General features: G+C 48.5%; 1 protein-coding gene across 1 annotated transcript; it reads right to left on the bottom strand.

Annotated features, from left to right (window-relative positions):
- Positions 1–6,911: 6,911 nt before the first annotated feature.
- RBP7 (retinol binding protein 7) lies at positions 6,912–25,675 on the bottom strand. The gene is made up of 4 exons (XM_054440129.2): positions 25,449–25,675; positions 13,592–13,770; positions 13,050–13,151; positions 6,912–7,150 (listed from the first exon to the last, which is right to left on the bottom strand). The coding sequence occupies exons 1-4, from the start codon at positions 25,519–25,521 to the stop codon at positions 7,100–7,102; spliced, it is 405 nt and encodes a 134-aa protein (XP_054296104.1). The 5' UTR covers positions 25,522–25,675; the 3' UTR covers positions 6,912–7,099.
- Between the last annotated feature and the right edge of the window lie 365 nt (positions 25,676–26,040).

Raw genomic sequence — 26,040 nt, forward strand, 5'->3', positions numbered from 1 at the left:
TGCACTTCAGCCTGGGTGACAGAGCGAAACTCCATTACAAAAAAAAAAGACTTTTGCAAACTCCCCTAAAGATTGCACCCAGAAGTTATAATGAAATCCTTATGAGCACATTGAGGAAATATCAAAAGCAAAACTCTTATCTGTGGAGAACCGAAGACTCTTAAGGGCAAGAAACTGAGGGAAAATAATCTGCTACAAAAGGTCTCAGGAAATAAAGATTCTTGCTGTGGACAGAAACAGAGAATATTAAAAAGTATTCATTATAGGCCAGGCACAGTGGCTCACACCTGTAATTCCAGCACTTTGGGAGGCTGAGGCAGGTGGATCATGAGGTCAGGAGTTCGAGACCAGACTGGCCAACATGGTGAAACCCCATCTCTACTAAATATACAAAAATTAGCCGGGCGTGGTGGCCCATGCCTGTAATTCCAGCTACTCAGGAGGCTGAGACAGGAGAATCGCTCGAGCCTGGGAGGCGGAGGTTGCAGTGAGCCAAGATCGCGCCATTGCACTCCAGCCTGGGTGACAAGAGCAAGACTCCATCTCAAAAAAAAAGTATTCATTATAAATATATTGACTGAATTTCACTGTCTGAGACTCCATATGAAAAGGCTAGGCCGGGTGCGGCGGCTCATACCTATAATCCCAGGACTCTGGGAGGCCGAGGCAGATGGATTGTATTAGAAACGGCAACCGAGAGACATATTAATTCATTTTTTAAGATAAGCCTATTACATGTAGAGTGGCCTTGTTTGACATTTTTGCAAATCTCTTTAATGTCTGGCTTAATAAAAGACAGCTGAATTCTCAGACGTACTTCTGGGTCAGGTCAGTCGTGATGTGGCCTGGCAGGAAGTCTCCTGAAGGCTCCCATATGCTCATGAGAGAGAGAGAATGAAGAGCAAATATCATCTCTGGATTATTATGAAAATAGCTTTGATCTCACAGATATCCTTAAAAGGTCTCAGGATCCCCGGGTCCTCAGATCACGGTTTGAGAACACTGTCCAATGGGGGCATAATCCATTTGCCATCAGTTTGTCACATACTTCCAGCAGGCCAAGGTGGGCAGATCACCTGAGGTCAGGAGTTCGAGACCAGCCTGGCCAACATGGTGAAACCCCCTCTCTACTAAAAATGCAAAAATTAGCTGGGCGTGGTGGCAAGTGCCTGTAATCCCAGCTACTTGGGAGGCTGAGGCAGGAGAATCCCTTGAACCCAGGAGACAGAGGTTGCAGTGAGCCGAGATTGTGCCACTCCACTCCAGTCTGGGTGACAGAGAGAGACTGTCTCAAACAGAAATAGAAAAAAAAGAAAAAAAAAAAGAAAAAGAAAAGCCTATAAAATAATAGTTGTCACCACATGGCCTCTAGGGAACTTTTTGGAGTGATTGACTTGTTCTGAAACTGGATTGTAGGAATGGTTGTACACCTATATACCTTTACTAGAAATTATCAAACTGTACACTTAGGTGCATTTTATGGTACATAAAATATACTTCAATAAAGCCATTAAAGAAAACAACTCAAGTCCAACAGAGTCCAAAAGTAAAAAAACAAAAAGAAAGAAAAAGAAAAACTCCAAGAGTCATATTCCAAAAAATTAAATTTTTATTACAAGGGGCCGTGCTTGTAATCCGAGCATTTTGGTAGGCCGAGGTGGGTGGATCACTTGAGGCCAGGAGTTAGAGACCAGCCCAACCAACATGGTGAAACAAAAATACAAAAATACTAAAAATACAAAAATTAGCTGGCCATGGTGGTGGTGCACACTTGTAATCCCAGCTACTAGGGAGGCTGAGGCAGGAGAATTGCTTAAACCCAGGAGATGGAGGTTGCAGTGAGCGGAGATTGCACCACTGCACTCCAGCCTGGATGACAGAGTGAGACTCTGTCTCAAAAAATATATACATATTACAAGCAGAATTGAAATGCTGTTTCTCCTCCTCTTCCTCTCCTCCCTTCCTCTCCCTTTTTCCCCCCCTTTAACGGCATCCAGCGTGTGTGGATCATGGAAGTGCCTGCTTTGAAGATCTTTCTTTGCTAAGGATGAAGCGTCCAAACTGGTTGTGCTGAAGGGCCAACATCTGGTAGTAATTTCATGAAAGGATTTTTTTTTTTTTGAGATGGAGTTTCGCTCTTGTTGCCCAGGCCGGAGTGCAATGGCATGGCGCTATCTCTGCTCACTGCAACCTCTGCCTCCCGGGTTCAAGCAATTCTCCCCCCTCAGCCTCCTGAGTAGCTGGGATTACAGGAATCTGCCACTTTGCCTGGCTTTTGGTATGACCTAGAAACTTGTTTTTTGTTACAATACTTCTCAGTGTCAGAATAATATATATTGAATTCATCACTCATTTTTATGGCTGTTTCATATTCTCAGGACCTAGTAATAATAATAATAGTGAACTTCTAGGAATATATGCTGAATTGAATTCAATCTAAGCAATTATGATTAAATACTTGTAAAAGTTAACTATAGTAAACCTCAGAGAAGATAGCCTCTTGCTTTTTTTTTTTTTTTGTAGAGATAGGGTTTTGATCTGTTGCCCAGGATGAAGTGGAATGGTATGATCATGGCTCACTGTTGCAACCTTGAGCTCCTCAGACTACAGGGATGTGTCACCATGCCTGGCCAGCCCCCTGAAACAGGGTCTCGCTCTGTTGTCCAGGCTGGAGTGCACTGGCACAATCTTGGCTCACTGCAGCCTCAACTTCCTGGCTGAAGCTATCCCCTCACCTCAGCCTCTGGAGTAGCTGGGACTACAGGCACAGGCCACCACACCCAACTAATTTTCTATTTTTTTGTAGAGACGGGGTCTCAGTATGTTGTTCAGGCTGGTCTCCAACTCCTGGGCTCAAGGGATCCTCCTGCCTCAGCCTCCCAAAATGCTAGGATTACAGGTGTGAGCCACCATGCCCAGCCACCTCTTGTATTTTGAAATGACAAAAAGACCTTTTACATATTATATTTTCTCACTTGTTTTGTTCTACCATTCCTAAATGTCTTTCCAAACTGTAGTTTGTATCATGTAGTAATGTTTAATGAAATACATATTTGGTCTTTTTCCCTGGTTCTGGCACAGGGCTCCTAAATTCCTTGGAATTTCCTGAGTGATAGGAGTGTCTTTTGCTATTCATAAGGAGCCCCTTTAGAACACACCAGAGTCTATGCTAATGATGTGACTCAGGGTTGGGGCTGCTCACCAGAAAGACCAAATTAGAGCACTTTGATTAGAGGGTGGAAACAGCTCCACCCCAACCTCCTGGGAGGGAAGGGGGCTGGAGATGGAGCTCTATGAAAACTCCTGAACAAGGAGGTTCAGTGAGCTTCCAGTACCAGTGGAGGGTGTCCAGGTTTTTGGCATTTTGAACGACGAATTTAACAAGGGCCGGGCGCAGTGGCTCACGCCTGTAATCCCAGCACTTTGGGAGGCTGAGGCGGGCGGATCACGAGGTCAGGAGATTGAGACCATCCTGGCTAACATAGTGAAACCCTGTCTCTACTGAAAATACAAAAAATTAGCCGGGCGTGGTGGCGGGCACCTGTAGTCCCAGCTACTCGGGAGGCTGAGGCAGAAGAATGGCGTGAACCCGGGAGGTGGAGGTTGCAGTGAGCCGAGATCGCGCCACTGTATTCCAGCCTGGGTGACAGAGCAAGACTCCGTCAAAAAAAAAAAAAAAAAAGAGTTTAACAAAACACACAACCAAGAAAAAAATGAAACAACAAAAGCAGACAGTTATTGAAAATGAAAGTACATTTCACCAGGTGGGAGCGGGCCCCAGCAGCCACTCAAGGGCCCTGGATACAGAATTTTCTCTAGTCCAAATACCGACTAGAGGTTTCCCATTGGCCACTGAGTGTTCACCCATGTAAATGAAATTGAGCAGTGGCCTGTAATCAGTCTGATTGGTTGCGGAAAGCAGAGGCGGGCAGATGATGAGGTCAAGAGATGGAGACCATCCTGGCCAACATGGTAAAACCCCGTCTGTACTAAAAATACAAAAATTAGCTGGGCGTGGTGGGTGCTAATACTAATGTATTATAATTAGTGTATAATGAGCAGTGAGGAAGACCAGAGGCCACTCTCATCACCATCTTGGTTTTGGTGGGTTTTCCTGGCTTCTTTACCACAACCTGTTTTATTAGCAAGGTCTTTGTGACCTGTGTCTTCTGCTGTCCTCCTGCTTCATCCTGTGACTAAGAATGCCTTAACCTTCTGGGAATGCAGCCCAGTAAGTGTGGGGGGATCACCTGAACGCAGGAGGTGGAGGTTGCAGCGAGCCGAGATGGTGCCACTGCACTCCAGCCTGGGCAACAGAGAGAGACTCTGTCTCAAAAAAAAAAAAAAAAAAAGGCAACTAATTAATTAATTAGAGGTACTTACAATTTCCCATCTGCCACAGAAAAGGTAGGGGTTTGCAAAGGGGTAGCCTCTGGTCCTTTTGTTACTTAGGCTTGGAAAGTTAGGATTTTCTTTTCAATTTAGTTCTAGGAAGTCAGCCTGAAACAGCCTTAGGTTCCCTGCCTCCAGACCCTGGTCTCCTGCCTCAAACATATCCATGCACTACAAGGGTGGCGCACCTGCAGAGGGCAAGGAAGCTCCGCAGCCCCCCACTAAACCTTGTCCCATGCATCTCCTCCATTTGGCTGTGCCTGAGTTGTATTCTTTTTTTTTCTTTTCTTTTCCTTTTTTTTTTTGAGACGGAGTCTCGCTCTGTCGCCAGGCTGGAGTGCAGTGGCGTGATCTAGGCTCACTGCAACCTCCACCTCCCGGGTTAAGCAGTTCTCCTGCCTCAGCCTCCTGAGTAGCTGGGACTACAGGTACGCACCACCATGTCCAGCTAATTTTTGTATTTTTAGTAGAGACAGGGTTTCACCATGTTGGCCAGGATGGTCTGGATCTCTTGACCTTGTGATCCACCCACCTCAGCCTCCCAAAGGGCTGAGATTACAGGTGTGAGCCACTGCTCCCGGCCAGAGGAAGAAATTCTTACCAGCCAAGTTTCTGGTCTCTCTCTCTGTATATGTTGTGTAAACGGTAAATGCCACTATTTGTCTTCTCTGCAAGGGTTTGATTAGTAGAAAAAAAGGATTTGTCAGACTAGTCTTAGGCTGTAGCAAATCTGGTGTACTTTATGCTAAGAATTTGTCTTTCTTTGTTGTTCTGTAATGAAAGAGGGGAGTATCACGGGATAGAACGTGGGTTTAGGATGCCTATAAGCCAAGTTTTCAAGCCAGCCCATCAGGCTGGTCAGTTACAAATGTTGCTATGGGTCCCTGAAACCAATGCCAAATGAAATTTCTCTGCCTTGTTTTGTGTCCTTAAGAGCTAAACCTTGAGGCCATGTGGGGATACTTTATCTTGGTTTCTGCCACCTAGAGGACACGAATTTTTGGGTTCATGTCATAGTCCTAAAAATTATCTTGAGCAGGCCGGTCACGGTGGCTCACACCTGTAATCCCAGCACTTTGGAAGGCCGAGGCGGGTGGATCATGAGGTCAGGAGATCGAGACTATCCTGGCTAATACGGTGAAACCCTATCTCTACTAAAAATACAAAAAAATTAGCCGGGCGTGGTGGTGGGCGCCTGTAGTCCCAGCTACTCAGGAGGCTGAGGCAGGAGAATGGCATGAACCCGGGAGGCGGAGCTTGCAGTGAGCCGAGATCACGCCACTGCATTCCAGCCTGGGCAACACAGCGAGACTCTGTCTCAAAAAAAAAAAATTATCTTGAGCAGTTAAGAGCCTTTGAAAGCTTGAATTTGGCTATTCTAGACTTCTTCTGGGAATAGCAATAGAAACTGCCCAGGGCTGGGTGTGGTGGCTCATGCCTGTAATCCCAGCACAGGCTGGTGGCTAAGGTGGGTGGATCACAAGGTCAAGAGATCGAGACCATCCTGGCCAACCTGGTGAAACCCATCTCTACTAAAAATACAAAAATTAGCTGGGTGTGGTGTCACGCACCTGTAGTCCCAGCTACTCGGGAGGCTGAGGCAGGAGAATCACTTGAACCCGGGAGGCAGAGGTTGCAGTGATCCCAGTTTGTGCCACTGCACTCCAGCCTGGCAACAGAGTGAGACTCCGTCAAAAAAAAGAAAAAAGAAAGAAAGAAACTGCCCAATGCTGTGTAGCTCAGTAGCCAAGGCTTTGTCCTTTGACAAGGGTGATCTGGGTTGAATTCTTAGCTTCTGGAATGATTCCTTTCTGGTTTGTTATTTGTGTAACTTTGCCATTATTAAGGTTATTTTTCCCCCCATGGATAGCTTCTGATTTCCTGTCTTGGATTTTCCTTTCTCTAAACTACCCTTGGGGAGATTCTAAATCTTGTTAAAAAAAAAAAAGAGGAACTGCTGGCCAGGCACGGTGGCTCACGCCTGTAATCCCAACACTTTGGGAGACCGAGGTGGGCGGATCACCTGAGGTCAGGAGTTCAAGACCAGCCTGGCCAACATGGTGAAACCCCGTCTCTACTAAAAATACAAAAATTAGCTGAGTGTGGTGGCACACGCCTATAATCCCAGCTACTTGGGAAGATGAGGCAGGAGAATTGCTTGAAGCCGGGAGCCAGAGGTTTCAGTGAGCCGAGATGGAGCCACTGCACTCTAGCCTGGGTGATAGAGCAGGACTCTGTCTCAAAAAAAAAAAAAAGAAAAGAAAAGAAACAAAATCACCATCCCAGACCCCTGTCAATATTACCATCTTCCCATCCCTCAAAGTCTCAAAGTCGTCTGCCCCCCCCACCCCCAGAGCTCTGGCAGCTGTTCAGGTTGCTTGTTTTGACCAGCTTCCTCACTAGCCTTGAAGGCAGGAATGACAGCTTGTTCACTGGTGTGTCTCTCATGCGCCTAGAAGACTTTCAAATATTTTTTTAAATGCTGGGATTTCCTAAATCGAAAAGGAAAAACTTCAGAGTCATTTGGACAGGTTTATTGAAGCTGAGCAGTTTCCCCATAATCTAGATGACTTCAGGTTACAGGCTGTGTGGCTCTCTCCAGCCACGAGTCCTCATCACCAAATGGGATAGATAAACATCTGTTTGGTCTGCAATATAATTTGGCATAAAGCTGCAGCCACAAGTGGGCTCTGCTGCTGGATATGGATCAGGCTCTCTGGAATGTCTGTTTGCACACTTGACCTTCACAGAACATTTCCTAGGGCATAAGGAGGAAGGGAAAAAGAAGGATGAGTTTGCCTGTGGTCTGTTTTTACTCTCAACACTTACTTTTTATTGTATTTTAACTCTTTTCTGGAACACTTTTTTTCTTTTTTGAGATGGGGTCTCACTCTGTCGTCCTGGCTAAGTACAGTGGTGAGATCTCGACTCACTGTAACCTCTGCCTCCCAGGCTCAAGCGATCCTCCCACCTCAGCCCCCCAAGTAGTTGGGACATTACAGACACGTGCCACCATGCCCGGCTAATTTTTGTGTATTTTGTAGAGACAGGGTTTCGCCACTGCCTAGACCGGTCTTTTTTTTTTTTTTTTTTTTTTTTTTTTTGAGACAGAGTCTCACTCTGTAGCCCAGGCTGGAGTGCAGTGGTGCAATCTTGGCTCACTGCAACCTCCGCCTCCTGGGTCCTGGTTCAAGCAATTCTTTTGCCTCGGCCTTCCGAGTAGCTAGGATTACAGGTGTGTGCCACCATGCTCTGCTAATTTTTGTATTTTTAGTAGCGATGGGGTTTCACCATGTTGGCCAGGCTGTTCTTGGAATCCTGACCTTGTGTTCTGCCCACCTCGGCCTCTCAAAGTGCTGGGATTACAGGCATGAGCCACCGCGCCTGGCCCCCAGGCTGGTCTTGAATTCCTAGCCTCAAATGATTTTCCTGCCTTGCCCTCCCAAAGTGCTAGGATTACAGTTATAAGCCACTGCTCCTGGCCTACTCTCAACACTTCTGACACCAAAGGTGTGGGTTTTTAAACGCCTGACACCAGTTGTGTGGTATATTTTCCAGTCCCATTTCTCCAACTCTCTGACACCAACCAAGTGTCCAGTAAACCAATTTAATTCAGGCACTAACTACCCAGAGTTAGCACAGACCGCATAGGTTAAGGATGCAGTCTCACAAGACTCCCCCCAACTTCAGACACCTGTCGCAAGTTTGGGACCTCCCATATTTCTGACTGACCAGCTACAAATCAGGTTTTCCCACAACCCCTCCTCGGGCTTGATAATTTGCTAGAAGGGCTCACAAAACTCAGAAAGTCCCTTTACTTACTATTATCAGTTTATTATAAAATAAACAACTCAGAAACAGCCTGATGGGCTGGGCACACACGCCTGTAATCCCAGCACTTTGAGTGGCCGAGGCGGGCAGATCGCCTGAGGTCAGGAGTTCGAGATCAGCCTGGCCGACACAGCAAAACCCTGTCTCTACTAAAAATACAAAAATTAGCTGGGTGTGGTGGTGCATGCCTGTAATCCCAGCTACTTAGGACACTTGAGGCAGGAGAATCGCTTGAACCCAGGAGGCAGAGGTTGCAGTGAGCCAAGATCGCGCCACTGCACTCCAGCCTGGGCAGCAGAGCAAGACTCCATCTCAAAAAAAAAAAAAAAAAAAAAGAAACAGCCTGATGGAAGAGATGCATAGGGCAAAGTAGGAAGGGGGAGCATACAACCCTCCCAGACCTCAATGTATTCACCACACACATGAATGTTCACCGTTCAACATGGAAGCTCTCTAAACCCCGTGGTTTAGTTTTTAGTGGATGTTTCAGCACACAGGCATGATTGATTAAGTCACTGGCTATTCGTGATTAGTTCAATCTCCAGCCCCTCTTCCCTCAGGGATGGAGCTGAAAGTTCCAACCCTGTAATCATGCCTTCGATTTTCTGGTGACCATCCCCCACCCTGAAGTTATCTAAGGACCCTCAGTAGACAGTCATGTCATTAGCACACAAAAGACCCTTTTTTTTATTTGGAGACAGGGCCTTACTCCTTGTTTATTTGGAGACAGGGTCTTACTCCTTCGCCCAGGCTGGAATGCAGTGGTGCCGTCATGGCTCACCTTAGCCTCAACTTCCTGGGCCTAAGTAATCCTCCCACCTCAGCCACCCAAGTAGCTGGGACTACAGGCACCCGTCACCATGCCCAGCTAATTTTTTTTTAATTTTTTGTGACAGAGTCTTGCTCTTGTTGCCCAGGCTGGAGTGCAATGGCGCGATCTCGGCTCACTGCAACCTCCACCTCCCAGGTTTAAGTGATTCTCCTGCCTCAGCCTCCTGAGTAGCTGGCATTAGAGGCATGCGCCACCACTCCCGGCTGATTTTTTTAAAAATATTTTTTAGTAGAGACGGGAGTTTCTCCATGTTGGTCAGGCTGGTCTCAAACTCCCGACCTCAAGTGATCCACCCACCTTGGCCTCCCAAAGTGCTGGAATTACAGGCGTAAGCCACTGCGCCCGGCTCTGCCCAGCTAATTTTTGTATTTATAGTAGAGATGGGGTTTCATCACGTTGGCCAGGCCGGTCTCGAACTCCTGACCTCAGGTGATCCGCCTGCCTCAGCTTCCCAAAGTGCTGGGATTACAGGCGTGAACCCGTAATCCCATGCCTGTCCTCTTACTTTTTTATTGTCAGAAGAGTGTGAAATTTGTCCATCTAGAATCAAAATATCTTCAAGGCCTTGGTAATCAAAGACTACCCAGCCCCAACTTTAAGGACAGTGCTCTAGTTTTGTTCTCATGGGTCTCACCTAGATTTCACACATACAGTGAGGCAAAAAAGCACAGAGCTGAGAGCACACATTCTTGTCAGACCTGTATTTGAATCTTCACTCTACAGTGTGAAAATACGTAATTCACAATCAAAGCTGATGAAACTTTAAATTATTTTGAGTCTTAAAGGAATGTGATTGTGGGATCTGAGTCATGTGAAAGGCAGCTGTAACCTAGATAGCTGTAACCTTAATTTCTCTGGTTATAGATTAGCCTTTTTCTTTACCTACACTGTTTTGTAAAAAACTAAAGGGCACCAGAGAAGACTTCCCTCTACTGTTGATCTTAATTACAGACTCACTTCCCTGTTTCTTCTTTTTTTTCCCAAAGCAGCTGAACCTCTTCCTTCTCTTATACAAAGACCTATGACTATCACATTGTCTAAGATGGAATGTTAAATATACTCTTAAGATGACAGCAAGAATGAGGGGGAAGAAAAATAAAATAAAGAATGTTAAACATATTCTTTAAACTGGAAAGAAAAAGGAAAAAACTGAGTGGTAACTAATCAAATTCCTGTAACTCATAAAACAGCTTTGTATAGAAAATGTTGTAATCCTGCGAAATTTCTTTGTTTTCTGTCTGTATAAGACAGACCTTGCCATGCGGGGTGGCTCACGCCTGTAATCCCAGCACTTTAGGAAGCCAAGGCGGGCAGATCACCTGAGGTCAGGAATTCGAGACCAGCCTAGCCAACATGGCAAAACCATGTCTCTACTAAAAATGCAAAAATTAGCTGGGCATGGCCGGGCATGGTGGCTTACACCTGTAATCCCAGCACTTTGGGAGGCCGAGGTGGGCGGATCACCTGAGGTCGGGAGTTCGATCCCAGCCTGACCAACATGGAGAAACCCCGTCTCTACTAAAAATACAAAATTAGCCAGGCGTGGTGGTGCATGCCTGTAATTCCAGCTACTCAGGAAGGCCGAGGCAGGAAAATCATTGAACCCGGGAAGCAGAGGTTGTGGTGAGCCAAGATCGCACCATTGTACTCTAGCCTGGGCAACAAGAGCGAAACTCCGTCTCAAAAAAAAAAAAAAAAAAATTAGCTGGGCATGGTGGCGGGCGCCTGTAATCTCAGCTACTTGGGAGGCTGAGGCAGGAGAATCCCTTGAACCCAGGAGGTGGAGGTTGCAGAGGGCTGAGATCGCGCCACTGCACTCAAGCCTGGATGACAGAGGGAGACTCTGTCTCAAAAACACAAACAAAAACAGGCCAGGCACGGTGGCTCACGCCTGTAATCCCAGAACTTTGGGAGGCGGAGGCGGGTGGATCACCTGAGGTAAGGGGTTTGAGACCAGCCTGACCAATAATGGTGAAACCCTGTCTCTACTAAAAATACAAAAATTAGCCAGGTGTCGTGGCATGCGCCTGTAGTGCCAGCTACTTGGGAGGCTGAGACAGGAGAATTGCTTGAACCCAGGAGGCAGAGTTTGCAGCGAGCTGAGATCGTGCCACTGAACTCCAGCCTGGGCGACAGAGCAAGACTACATCTCAAAAACAAGACAAAACAAAACAAAAAAGGCTGTAAAATAATAGTTGTCAGCACATGGCCTCTAGGGAATGTTTTGGAGTGATTGACTTGTCTGAAACTGGATAATGGGAATGGTTGTACACCTGTATACATTTACTAGAAATTATCAAACTGTACACTTAAAACAGGTGCATTTTTTGGTACATAAAGTATACCTCAATAAAGCCATTAAAGAAAAACACCTCAAGTCCAACAGCTTAAAAGAAGAAAAAGAAAGAAAAAGAAAAACTCCAAGAATTATATTCCAAGAAATTAAATTTTTATTACAAGTGGCCACGCCTGTAATCCCAACACTTTGGGAGGCCCAGGTGGGCTGATCACTTGAGGCCAGGAGTTCGAGACCAGCCTGGCCAATATGGTAAAATTCCATTTCTGCTAACAATACAAAAATTAGCTGGGTGTGGTGGTACATGCCTGTAGTCCCAGCTACTCGGGAGGCTGAGACAGGAGAATCACTTGAACCCAGGAGGCAGAGGTTGCAGTGAGCTGAGATCGCACCACTGCACTCCAGCCTGGGTGACACCGGGTGACAGAGGGAGAGACTCCATCTCAAAAAAAAAAATAAGACATAAACTTTTCAGCTTAGGTGTACTGACCCCATTTCTTTGGAGTCTGTGTTTCCCGGGTGGCCGTCCTCATCTTCGTGCCTGAATAAACCCTTATTTTATTTTATTTTTTTTGAAACAGCCTCTGTCGCCAGGCCGTAGTACAGTGGTGCAATCTCGGCTCACTGCAACCTCCGACTACCTGGTTCTAGCGATTCTTCTGCCTCAGCCTCCCAAGTAGCTGGGATTACAGACATGTGCCACCATGCCCAGCTAATTTTTGTATTTTTAGTAGAGACGGGGTTTCACCATGTTGGCCAGGATGATCTTGATCTCCTGACCTCGTGATCCGCCCACCTCGGCCTCCCAAAGTGCTGGGATTACAGGCGTGAGCCACGGCGCCCAGTCTGAATAAACCCTTTTAAACTGGATTCTGATGCTTCTGACAGCAGCCTTGGGGAATTTCAAAATCCCAATTTATCTGTGAATGGGAAAAATGGTGTCCTTTTCACAGGATTGTGATGAAGACTAAATGAGATAATGCACTCAAAGGATTGAGCACAGTAATTGGGCCCAAAATAATCATTCCAAAGATGTGAGCTACTATATCTATCTATGCATATCTATGTATACATAAAGTAGCTATTACATATAATAGCTAAGAATTGTTCCATGAGTATTTGCATGTTATCTTCCTGCCTCTGTCGGAATATTTGGCTGTTTCATTTAATATAAGATGAGACTATAGGCATGCGCCACTATGCCCGGCTAATTTTTGTATTTTCAGTAGAGATGGGCCAGGTGTGGTGGTGGCTCATGCCTATAATCCCAGCACTTTGGGAGGCTGAGGTGGGCGGATCATGAGGTCAAGAGATAGAGACCATCCTGGCCAACATGGTGAAACCCCGTCTCCACTAAAAATACAAAAATTAGCTGGGTGTGGTGGTGCGTGCCTGTAGTCCCAGCTACTAGGGAGGCTGAGGCAGGAGAATCGCTTGGACCCAGGAGGTGGAGGTTGCAGTGAGCCAAGATCGCGCCACTGCACTCCAGCCTGGTGACAGAGCGACACTCCGTCTCAAAAAAAAAAAAAAAGTAGAGATGGGGTTTCACCATGTTGGCCAGGCTGGTCTCCTGACCTCAAGTGATACACCCGCCTCGGCCTCCTAGAATGCTGAGATTACAGGCATGAGCCACCACGCTTGGCCTGATGTTTCCTTGAATACTGTATCATCTCATTGAGAACAAAATGTGGTGGATACCAGGTGGAGTTTGTCTCCTTCGATCCAATGGGTCCAGCCTCTGTTCTTCTTTTCTCCCTTCTGGACACAGGTGAGCCTGTCATTTTCCCAGATAACCAAGCTCTGCATGAGGAGAGGAGAAAATGTTAGCTTGTCCTGGCAGGATCCTCAAGTGTTACGAAGTAGAATGCCAAGTTACCCTGGCAAAATTAACAGCCTACTTACTGCTTTTTCTTTTTTTTTTTTTTTTTTTTTTTTTGAGATGGAGTCCCTCTCTGTCACCGAGGCTGGAGTGCAGTGGCACGATCTTGGCTTACTGCAACCAACCTCCACCTCCTGGGTTCAAGTGATTCTCCTGCCTCAGCCTCCCAAGTAGCTGGGATTACAGGCTCCTGCCAGCACGCCCGCCTACTTTTTCGATTTTTTTTGTAGAGACAGGGTTTTGCCATGTTGCCCAGGCTTGTCTCGAACTCCTGACCTCAGGTGATCCGCCTGCCTTGGCCTCCCGAAGTGTTAGGAACACAGGGGTAATCCACCACACCTGGCATTTCTTTAAATTTTACCTTGCATTGTCTGTTGTCAAGGCCTCTGTTATCTTCATCAAATTCTTCTCCAACTTTAAATTTCACAAAGTAGTTCCTTAGGCTGCTGTTCGTGTGGATGGTAAAAGAATCCCCATTCTGCTCAATCACTTTCTGTGGCTTCAGCAACTTGGCTATTTTACGAGTGGCAAAGTCAATACCTTAAAAATAATTTTTAAAAATATTTGAACATTCGCTTGAGATGCAAAAGTGAAGAATTTGGTAGCTGTTCTCAAAATCACCACATGTAATTGTTAGCATTTCCTGTACGACTTCAATGTTGTTTGCTACCAAAATCAGATCTACAAGGAATCATCTTGGCAAACTGCCAACCACAGCCTGATTAAAAAGTTTGCAAATGCCAGGTGCAGTAATCCCAGCGCTTTGGGACACAGAGACAGCAGGATTGTTTGAGCTTAGGAGTTTGAGACCAGCCTGGGCAACATAGCAAGACCCTGTTTCTATAAAAAAATATAAACTGTAGGCTAGGCATGGTGGCTCACACCTGTAATCCCAGCACTTTGGGAGGCCGAGGAGGGTGGATCACCTGAGGTCAGGAGTTTGAGACCAGCCTGATCAACATGTAGAAACCCCATCTCTACTAAAAATACAAAATTAGCCGGGCATGGTGGCACATACCTGTAATCCCAGCTACTTTGGAGGCTGAAGCAGGAGAATTGCTTGAACCCAGGAGGCAGAGGTTGCGGTGAGCCGAGATCACACCACTGCACTCCAGCCTGAGCAACAGAGCGAGAATCCATCTCAAAAGAAAGAAAGAAAGGAAAAGAAAACCAAAGGGACAGGGCTTAGGCCCCCCAACCCAGCCTTAGTCATAACTCTGCCTTTTTCTGCCTTATGTATTTACACTTTGAATTAAGAGAGCATTTGAACAGTTTCTCAACAAGAATGAAAACAAAACTCAAAAACCACTGGATTCATGTATATACCTCTCTCTCTCTCTCTCTATATATATATATATATACACACACACACACACACACACATATATATACTTTTTTCTTCTTTTTTTTTTTCCGAGACATAGTCTCACTCTGTCGCCCAGGTTGGGGAGAGCAGTGGCACGATTTCAGCTCACTGCAACCTCCACTCCTGGGTTCAAGCAATTTTCTTGCCTCAGCCTCCTGAGTAACCGGAATTACAGGCTTGCATCACCACACCCAGCTATATACTACTATGTATTTATATATATATATATATTTTTTTGAGACAGGATCTCATTCTGTCACCCAGGCTGGAGTGCAGTGGTACAATCATGGCTCACTGCAGCCTCAACCTTTCAGGCTCAAGTGATTCTCCTATCTCAGCCTCTCGAATAGCTGGGACTACAGGCCCATGCCACCATGCCTGGAAATGTTTTAAATATTTGTTTGTAGAGATCAAGTCTCACTATGTTGCCCAGGTTGGTCTCGAACTCTTGGGCTCAAGCAATCCTCTCACCTCAGCCTCCCAAAGTGCTGGGATTACAGACATGAGCCACCCTGCTCAGCTAGAATTCTTGAATAAGCTTTAAAAATGAGTTCCACAGGGAAACATGGAATGCTAAGAAGATGAAGATCAGCGTTTGGAATCCCAGTTCCACTTAGTGCCTTTGAGCATATTATGCAGCTAGAAATAAACACCACTATTTTAAATAATGGCCAGGTGACGTCTCAGCAGGGAGCTAAAAGAAGTAAAGAATCAAGCCACACAGATTTCTGGGAAAATAGTTTAAGGCAGAAATCCAGAGAGCCCTGGGACTCTGAGGAAGGGTATGCCAGTGTGTTTCAGGAACTCTGAGGAGCCTAGTGTATCTGCCGCAGAATCGGGGAGAGCGAGGAGGAAGGAGAGGAGTTAGAGATGAGATGTGATTCTGCCAGCCGCGGTGGCTCATGCCTATAATCCCAGCACTTTGGGAGGCAGAGGCAGGTGGATCACCTGAGGTCAGGAGTTCAGAACCAGCCTGGGCAACATGGCAAAACCCCATCTCTACTGAAAAACAAAAATTAGTTGGGCATGGTGGTGCGCCCCTGTAATTCTAGCTACTCTGGAGGCTGTGGCAGGAGAATTGCTTGAACCCAGGAGGTGGAGGCTGCAGTGAGCCGAGATCGTGTGACTGCACTCCAGCCTGGGTGACAGAGCAAGACTCTGTCTCAAAAAAAAAAAAAAACCCAAACAACAACGAATAAAACAATAGTATAAATGTCCTCAACCTAAGAAAAAATTTTTGTAGCCAGGCGCAGTAGCTCATACCTGTAATTCCAACACTTCTGGAGGCCAACGTGGGAGGATCGCTTGAGTCCAGGAGTTCAAGACCAGCCTGGACAACATAGCAAGACCCCATTTCTATAAAAAAAATAAAAACAGTTGAGGCTGGGCATGGTGGCTCACAGCTGGGTCAGGCTGAGGCAGGAGAATCGGATGAACCCAGGAGGCGGAGGTTGCAGCGAGCTGAGATTGAGCCACTGCACTCCAGCCTGGGTGACGGAGTGAAACTGCATCTCAAAAACAAACAAACAAATATCTCAAAAAACAGCTGGGCACAGTGGTACATGCCTGTAGTCTCAGCTGCAAATAAAAAAGCTTGTGTGTATGTGTTTAAATCTAGAACTCCAGCTTTTAGTTTGAGATGCAATATGATCCAGGCTTTACTGGTTTTCAACAATATTTAAATATTTAAGTATTGAGACCAAAACCTTAAAATCACTTCCTATTATTATTATTTTTTTGAGACAGGGTCTCATTCTGTTGCCCAGGCTGGACTGCGGTGTGCGATCTTGGCTCACTGCAGCGTTTGCTTCCCAGGCTCAAGAGATCTTCCTCAGCCTCCCAAGTATCTGGGGCTACAGGCATGTGCCACCACACCTGGCTAATTTTTGAATTTTTCTTTCATAGAGATGAAGTTTCACCATGTTACTCAGGCTCATTTCCTATTATTAATATGATCAAGCCAAACCTACTGCTGACTTTCCTTAAACCCTATTATGTAAGCAAAACAAAACCCAATAACTTTAGACTAACAATGACTTTCGAGTTATGCTTTTAAGCAGTTATGCTTTTAAAATCTGTGAGGTGCCGGGCACGGTGGCTCATGCCTGTAATCCCAGCACTTTGGGAGGCCGAGGCGGGCAGACCAACACGACCAGCCTGACCGACATGGAGAAACCCTGTCTCTACTAAAAATACAAAATTAGCCGGGCATGGTGGCACATGCCTGTAATCCCAGCTACTCCAGAGGCTGAGGCAGGAGAGTCGCTTGAACCTGGGAGGCAGAGGTTGAGGTGAGTTGAGATTGCACCATTGCACTCCAGCCTGGGCAACAAGAGGGAAACTCCATCTCAAAATCAATCAATCAATCAATCTGGCTGGGTACGGTGGCTCATGCCTGTAATCCCAGCACTTTGGGAGGCTGAGGCAGGCAATCACCTGAGGTCGGGAGTTCGAGAACAGCCTGACCAACATGGAGAAAACCCGTCTCTACTAAAAATACAAAATTAGCTGGGCGTGGTGGGGCATGCCTGTAATCCTAGCTACTCAGGAGGCTGAAGCAGGAGAATTGCTTGAACCCGGGAGACGGAAGTTGTGGTGAGCCAAGATCCTGCCATTGCACTCCAGCCTGGGCAACAAGAGCAAAACTCCATCTAAAAAAAAAAAAAAAACTTGAGGCAGGCCGGGCACGGTAGTTCACACCTGTAATCCTAACACTTTGGGAGGCTGAGGCGGGCAGATCACCTGAGGTCAGGAGTTCGAGACCAGCCTGGTCAACATGGCAAAACCCCATCTCTACTAAAAATACAAGAATTAGTCAGGCGTGGTGGGGGGTGCCTGTAATCCCAGCTATTTGGGAGGCTTAGGCAGGAGAATCTCTTGAACCCGGGAGGTGGAGGTTGCAGCGAGCTGAAATCTTGCTACTGCACTCCAGCCTAGGCGACAGAGCAAGAATCTGCTTCAAAAAATAAATAAAATAAAGTCTGTGTGGCAATTTGTTGTTAGTAAATTTACAATTTGCACTACTCATGTAGGGCAGGTGAGCCCCAGAGTGGGGATTAGCCTGCAAAGGTTCTTGGCTTTCCCCAGGAAAGAATTTAAGGGCAAGCCAGAGGCAGAAGAAAACAGCTTTATGGAAGAAGCAGTGTCACAGCTCTGTGACTGCTCATGCAGAAAAGGACTACCGCATAGGCAGAGAGTAGCAGCTCAGGGCAGTTTTGTAGTCATATTTATACCCACTTCTAGTTATATGCAGAGTAAGGGGTGGTTTTTTTGTTTTTTTGTTTGTTTGTTTGAGACAGAGTTTTACTCTTGTTACCTAGGCTGAAGTATAATGGCAGCACGATCTCAGCTCACTGCAACCTCTGCCTCCTGGATTCAAATGATTCTCCTGCCTCAGCCTCCTGAGTAGCTGAGACTACAGGTGCCCACCACCATGCCCGGCTAATTTTTGTATTTTTGGTAGAGACTGGGTTTCACCATGTTGGCCAGGCTGGTCTTGAACTCCTGACCTCAGGTGATCCACCCACCTCAGCCTCCCAAAGTGCTGGGATTACATGCCTGAACCACCACGCCCACCTAAGGGGTGGTTTATGCAGAAATTTCTAGGGAAGGGTAGTAACTTTTGGGTTCTCTGGTCATTGCCATGGAAAACGGTGCTAACTCCAGGTGTTGCCATGGCAATGGTATACTGACATGGAACACTGTTGTATGTGTTTTATGGAAAGTTGCTTCCATCCCATCCCTGTTTTAGTTACTCCTCAGTTTGGTCCACTGTCCCAAACCCAGCTTCTGGAGTTCAGCCCTGCTTCCTACCTCTCTACCATGTTGCAACGTTGTTACTTCACAGATTTGCAGTTACAAGGCTGGCCTCTTTAAAGACCAAAATTTACTTTGAATTAGCATAAGTTCTGGGCCAGGTAGAGTGGATCAGGCCTGTAATTCCAGCATTTTGAGAAGCCAAGGCAGGCAGATCACTTGAGGCCAGGAGTTCAAGACCAGCCTGGCCAACATGGTGAAACCGCATCTCTATCAAAAAATAAAATAAAAATTAGCTCGGTATGGTGGTGTGCACCTGTAGTCCCGGCTGCTGGGGAGGCTGAGGTGGGAGGATCACTTGAGCCTAGAAGGAGGAGGTTGCAGTGAGCCAAAATGGTGCCACTACACTCTAGCCTGGGCAACAGAGTGAGATCATATCGCAAAAAATTAAAATAGAATGAATAAATTAGCATAAGTTCTGGTCACTTTCTGCCAGGTCCACACTAGGACCTCAACAGTCCAAAAGGCCATATTCCTCATAAGGCTGTTAACCAGGTCAAGCCATGCTTTTTCTTTTTTCTTTTTTCTTTTTTTTTAAATTTATGAAGTATTTATTGATCATTCTTGGGTGTTTCTCGGAGAGGGGGATGTGGCAGGGTCATAGGATAATAGTGCAGAGAAGGTCAGGAGATAAACACATGAACAAAGGTCTCTGGTTTTCCTAGGCAGAGGTCCCTGTGGCCTTCTGCAGTGTTTGTGTCCCTGGGTACTTGAGATTAGGGAGTGGTGATGACTCTTAAAGAGCATGCTGCCTTCAAGCATCTGTTTAACAAAGCACATCTTGCACCGCCCTTAATCCATTTAACCCTGAGTTGACACAGCACATGTTTCAGAGAGCACGGGGCTGGGGGAAAGGCCATAGATCAACAGCATCCCAAGGCAGAAGAATTTCTCCTAGTCAGAACAAAATGGAGTCTCCTATGCCCACCTCTTTCTACACAGACAGAGCAACAATCTGATCTCTCTTTCCTTTCCCCACACTTCCCCTCCTTCTTTTCAACAAAACCGCCATCGTCCTCATGGCCCGCTCCCGATGGTCGCTGTCTCTTCGGAGCTGTTGGGTACACCTCCCAGACAGGGCGGCCGGGCAGAGGCGCTCCTCACCTCCCAGACGGGGCCGCCAGGCAGAGGCGCTCCTCACTTCCCAGACAGGGTGGCCGGGCAGAGGCGCTCCTCACTTCCCAGACAGGGTGGCCGGGCAGAGACGCTCCTCACTTCCTCCCAGACAGGGCGGCCGGGCAGAGACGCTCCTCACCTCCCAGACAGGGCGGCAGCCAGGCAGAGGCGCTCCTCACTTCCTCCCAGACGGGGTGGCAGCCAGGCAGAGGCGCTCCTCACCTCCCAGACAGGGCAGCCGGGCAGAGGCGCTCCTCACTTCCCAGACGGGGCAGCCAGGCAGAGGCGCTCCTCACCTCCCAGACAGGGCGGCCGGGCAGAGGCGCTCCTCACTTCCCAGACCGGGCGGCCGGGCAGAGGCGCTCCTCACTTCCCAGACGGGACGGCCGGGCAGAGGCGCTCTTCACTTCCCAGACGGTGTGGCGGCTGGGCAGAGGCGCTCCTCACTTCCTCCCAGACGGGGTGGCGGCCAGGCAGAGGCGCTCCTCACTTCCCAGACGGGGTGGCCGGGCAGAGGCGCTCCTCACTTCCTCCCAGACAGGGTGGCGGCCGGGCAGAGGTGCTCCTCACTTCCTCCCAGACGGGGTGGCGGCCGGGCAGAGGCGCTCCTCACTTCCCAGACGGGGCGGCCGGGCAGAGGCGCTCCTCACTTCCTCCCAGACGGGGTGGCAGCCGGGCAGAGGCGCTCCTCACTTCCCAGACGGGGCCACCGGGCAGAGGCGCTCCTCACCTCCCAGACGGGGTGGCCGGGCGGAGGCGCTCCTCACTTCCCATACGGGGTGGCGGCCGGGCAGAGGCGCTCCTCACTTCCCAGATGGGGCAGCCGGGCAGAGGCGCTCCTCACTTCCTCCCAGACGGGGTAAGCCATGCTTTTTCATCCACTAGGTTGTGTTAAATAGAAAATAAGAAATTCGAATAGGAGGGAACAGTCTGATGCACGTGCTATTACAAATGTGTGAGCATATACACTTGAGGGTAGGATCTCAAAGGAGTCCACACAAATGTACACTTATCTAAGCTTCAGATGTTTATATTAACCTTTAATCTCAAAGTCACTTCTAATCTTGAGGCAGTGTGGGTTGAAGGCAGAGGGGATCCCTTTAAATCCCAGTGTAGGGCCAGGTGTGGTGGCTCATGCCTGTAATCCCAGCACTTTGGGAGGCTGAGGCAGGCAGGTCACCTGAGCTCAGGAGTTCGAGACCAGTCTGGCCAACATGGTGAAACCCTGTCTCTACTAAAAATATAAAATTAACTGGGTGTGGGGGCGTGCGCCTGTAATCCCAGCTACTCGGTAGGCTGAGGCAGGAGAATTGCTTGAACCTGGGAGATGGAGTTGCAGGGAGCCAAGATCCGTGCCACTGCACTCCAGACTGGGCAACAAAGGGAGACTCTGTCTCAAAAATAAATAAATACATAAACTAATTAAATTAAATAAATATATCCCAGTGTACACAGTAACCTGGGACAAGTTGGTAACACCACCACCTTCTGGGGTTCATAACAGGACTAAAGGCGAGGACCTGCACAAGCTGGTCAATATCTGTGGGATTAACATGGGGCTTCTCCATTTCTGAGGCACGTACCCTCAGTGTCCTTGGCTACTGTGGGGGTACATCAGGAACTCTCAAATCCCAGGTTAGCTCCAAATATTAAAACCCAAGCAAGGCGGAGGCAGGAGGATTGCATGTGGCCAGGAGTTTGAGACCAGCCTGGGCAACATAGCAAGACACCGTCTCTGCAAAAAAAATTGAAAAATTAGCCAAGTGTGGTGGTATGCACCTGTTGTCCCAGCTACTTGGAAGGCTGAGGTGGGAGGATCGCCTGAGCCCAGGAAGTGAAGGCTGCAGTGAGCCATGATCGCATCACTGCACTACAGCCTGAGCGACAGAGCAAGACCCTATCTCAAAAAACCCAAGTAAACTTTCTTCTTTGTGCAAGGACAAGTTGCCTTTCTTCTCACTGCGGTTTGGCAAATGCTGGGAGATAGTGATACCAGAGCCCGGGTGGGAGCTGCAGGATCAGTTCCTGAACACTAGTTTTTAGACAAAAGGGAGTGATTTTCTGCTCTCAAATGAGATGCCAGCTGGAGCACATCATGAGATGTGTGCTGTGTATTTGCTGGTGACTTATTTGACCCTTAGCATCACTGCCAACAGGCATTCACCTCACTTCTACTAATAAAAAAGAGGCAATCGGCTGGGCACGGTGGCTCACACCTGTAATCCCAGCACTTTGTGAGGCCAAGGCGGGTGGATCACGAGGTCATGGTAAAACTCTGTCTCTATTTAAAATACAAAAATTAGCCAGGCGAGGTGTCGGGCACCTGTAATCCCAGCTACTTAGGAGGCTGAAGCAGGAGAATTGCTTGAACTCTGGAGGCAGAGGTTGCAGTGAGCTGAGATCGCACCACTGTACTCTAGCCTGGGCAACAAAGACTCCATCTCAACAACAACAACAAAAAAAGAGGCGAACATTTATTATTTTCCTAGACCCTAAAGTTTAAAGATCTAAGTACTATATTTGTGATTTTATGGAATGTATTTTCTTTACACATACATGAACAAGCATATAACTTTAAAGTAAATTATATATTCAAGTAAATCAGTAAAATTCAAGATTGCTGGCTGAATTCTTTTTTTTTTTTTTTTTTTTTTTGTCTTATTGACTTATTTTTTTTGAGACCAAGTCTCACTCTGTTGCCCAGGCTAGAGTGCAGCGTCGTGATCTGGGCTCACTGCAACCTCCACCTCTCGGGTTCAAGCGATTCTCATGCCTCAGCCTCCCAATTAGCTGGGACTACAGGCATGAGCCACCATGGCTAGCTAGTTTTTGTATTCTTAGTAGAGATGGGGTATTTCACCATGTTGGCCAGGCTGGTCTCGAACTCCTGACCTCAGGTGATCCACCCACCTCGGCCTCCCAAAGTGCTGGGATTATAGGCGTGAGCCACCGCGCCCAGTCTGCTAGCTTAATTTTTTTTTTCAAGATGGAGTCTTGCTTTGTCTCCCTGGCTAGAGTGCAATGGCGCAATCTCGGCTCACTGTAACCTCCGCCTTCTGGGTTCAAGCAATTCTTCCTGCCTCAGCCTCACAAGTAGCTGGGATTACAGGTGCATGCCACCATGCTCAGCTGATTTTTTGTATTTTTATTAGAAGCGGGGCTTCATCATGTTGGCCAGGCTGGTCTTGAACTCGTGACCTCACGATCCACCTGCCTTGGCATCCCAAAGTGCTGGGATTACAGGCGTGAGCCACCACACCCAGACCAACTTAATTCTTAAGATAAAATGTATTATAGTATGGCTGGGCACGGTGGCTCACGCCGAGATGGTGCCACTGCACTCCAGCCTAGGAAACAGAGCGAGACTCCATCTAAAAAAAAAAAAAAAAAAGTATTACAGTATTATGTAAACAACCACTCTAGTGCTATAAGTGTGACCTAAGTACTTAGCACTTTAACAAATTGATGTAAGTACTTAGTACTTTAACAAATTGGATCTGAAGTTGAAACACAGTTGCTGGTTTTCAGAAAACTGTTTTGGATTTACGGGTTTCAGGATAGGCGACCTCAGAACATGGCACCTTATGTCCATTTTCACGCTGCTGATAAAGACATACCCAAGAGTGGGTAACTTATTATTATTTTAGACAGAGTTTCACTCTTGTTGTCCAGGCTGGAGTGCAATGGTACCATCTCAGCTCACTGCAACCTCCGCCTCCTAGGTTCAAGTGATTCTCCTGCCTCAGCCTCCCAAAGTAGCTGGGATTACAGGCGCCCGCCACCACGCCCAGCTAATTTCTTTTTTGTATTTTTAGTTGAGACGGGGTTTCACCATGTTGGCCAGGCTGGTCTTGAACTCCTGACCTCAGTTGATCCACCCGCCTCAGCCTCCCAAAGTGCTGGGATTACAGGTGTGAGCCACCGAGCCCGGCAAGAGTGGGTAACTTATAAAGAAAAAGAGGTTTAACTGACTCACAGTTCCACGTGGCTGGGGAAGCCTAGAAATCATGGCAGAAGGCAAAAGGCACGCCTTACATGGTGGCAGGCAAGAGACAATGAGAGCCAAATGAAAGGGGAAACCCCTCGTAAAACCATCAAATCTCAAGAGACATTCACTACCAGAGAACAGTATGGGGAAAACTGCCTACATGATTAAATTATCTCTCCTCAGGTCCCTCCCACAACACAAGAGAATTATGGGAACTACAACTCCCATATGAGATTTGGGTGGGGACACAGCCAAACCATATCACTTGGCATTTGAGGAAATAACAGAAGCAGGAAGGTCCCCCACAGACCTTCTTTTGCCCCTCTTCCCTGAAGCAGGCCATAAAAGAATTCCCTGCTCTTCCTCTGAAGAAGATCATAAGACTCTCAAGTGAGAGGTGCCTTTCCCATACCCAGAGGAACACTCTTATCTCTTGGGATATGAAAGAGCAAAATAAATGCCCCTTTATCAACTAAGATGGGCCCTAAGATTAAGAAAACAAAAATTGGCCGGCATGGTGGCTCACGCCTGTAATCCCAGTACTTTGGGAGGCTGAGGTGGGCGGATCACGAGGGCAGAAGTTCGAGACCAGCCTGGCCAACACGGTGAAACCCCGTCTCTACTAAAAAATACAAAAATTAGCTGGGCGTGGTGGCGGGCGCCTGTAGTCCCAGCTACTCGGAGAGGCTGAGGCAGGAAAATGGCGTGAACCCGGGAGGCGGAGCTTGCAGTGAGCCGAGATCGTGCCACTGCACTCCAGCCTGGGCAACAGAGCCAGACTCTGTCTCAAAAAAAAAAAAAAAAAAAAAAGAAAGAAAGAAAGAGGGAAGGAAGGAGGGAAGGAAGGAGGGAAGGAAGAAAGAAAGAAAGAAAGAAAAGAAAAAAGAAAAAGAAAAAACAAAAATTGCCCACAGGTCAAGGGTTCAGGGATCGGCCGGCACGGCAACTTCCCAGATTCCTAAAGCTACAAGAAAAACTACACTCGTCGCAGGGCGCGTGGCTCACACCTGTAATCCCAGCACTTTGGGAATCCGAGGCGGGTGGATCAAGATCCTGAGGTCAGGAGTTCGATACCAGCCTGACCAATATAATGAAACCCCTTCTCTACTAAAAGTACAAAATTAGCCGGAAGTGGTGTCTGGCGCACGCCTGTAATCCCAGCTGCTTGGAAGGCTGTGGCAGGAGAATCGCTTGAACCGAGGAGGCGGAGGTTGCAGTGAGTTGAGAGTCCGCGCACCGTTGGCACCGCGATGAGGGCGGGAAGCACAGCCCGGGGCCCCCGGGAGCAAGAACGCCGCGGGCACCCAGCCCTCGCGGGACGCGGCGGTCGGGGCACGCCCCGGGCCGAACCAGGCTCTGCACTCCCGCGGATGCCCGGACCTGAAGGGTCGTCCGCTGGCTCCGGGATTCTGCATCCCCGACCCGCTCCGGGTGCGCCGAGGCTGCGGGGACCTCGCTGCGGGAGCGCGCCCCGGGGCCCCGGGGCCTGCGCGGAAGGCGGCTGCGGGGAGGGTCGCCGGGCAGAGGCTTCGGTCCCGGGCGCCCCCTCCCCGTCCGGACCCCCAGTCTGCAGTCTCCGCGGGTGTGCCGCGTGCAGGTAGAGACGGACGTGGGGCTGGACGCGGGGACTCAGGGACGGATGGGTGGGGGGCCGGCGGCCGGGGGAACAGGGGGCGTGGAGAGACGGCCGTGGGGACAGGGGGGCGGGTGGGCGCGGGGAAGGACGGACTGGGGGACTGAAGGACTGGGGTCCCGCGCCCGATGGACGGAGGCGCCAAGGACCAGCGGACTCGGGGGCGACTGGGCGACGGTGGGCGCAGCAGGGCGGAGGCACGGACAGCGGACGTACCTACAGGCCCGGCCTGGCCGCCTCTGCCTGATCCCAAGACCCATGGCGAGCCTCGCGCCGCCGCCGCCTCCCCTTCGCCTTACCTAGGGCCAGCATGTAGCCCTCGAAGTTGTCGCTGCTGAGCAGGGTCCAGGTACCGCTGAGGTCGGCGGGCATGGTCGGGGGTCGCGGGACAAACCTCAGCGGGCGGCCGGAGGCTCGGGCCTGGCCCTATAAACCAGGCATGGCGTGGCGGGGCAGGGGGTGGGGCCGCGCGCGGGAGGCGCAGGTGGGGCCGCGTGGGTCCCACTCGCCTGCAGAAGCCGCTGCGCTCCCGGCCGCCTCCGCCCGGTGCTCCAGGCTCTGCCCACCACGCGGCAGCTCCCCCCTTTCCTTGGGGCTTCCTCTCCTACTGCTTTCTCATGTCCCAGACTGTTTCGGGCCACATTTTCTTTCCTGCTTATATGTTAATGACCCAGGGATGATCTTCAAACTCATGGCATTGAATATTGTCAGCTTCAAATAACAATACACCTCTCAACGTAACTCTCATGGTCTCAATAAATAGGAGTTTATTTTTCTTAACAAGCAGTCCTGAGAGAAGTGATTGCTGGTGATGATTAGCACCTAGGAATCACACTCAGTGATTCGCACCTCGGTAACGCCGCAGCTTCGTCTCTCTGACTCTGGTGGCCT

Source organism: Pongo pygmaeus, chromosome 1 (genome assembly GCF_028885625.2).
Source record: "Pongo pygmaeus isolate AG05252 chromosome 1, NHGRI_mPonPyg2-v2.0_pri, whole genome shotgun sequence".
NCBI lineage: Eukaryota > Metazoa > Chordata > Mammalia > Primates > Hominidae > Pongo > Pongo pygmaeus.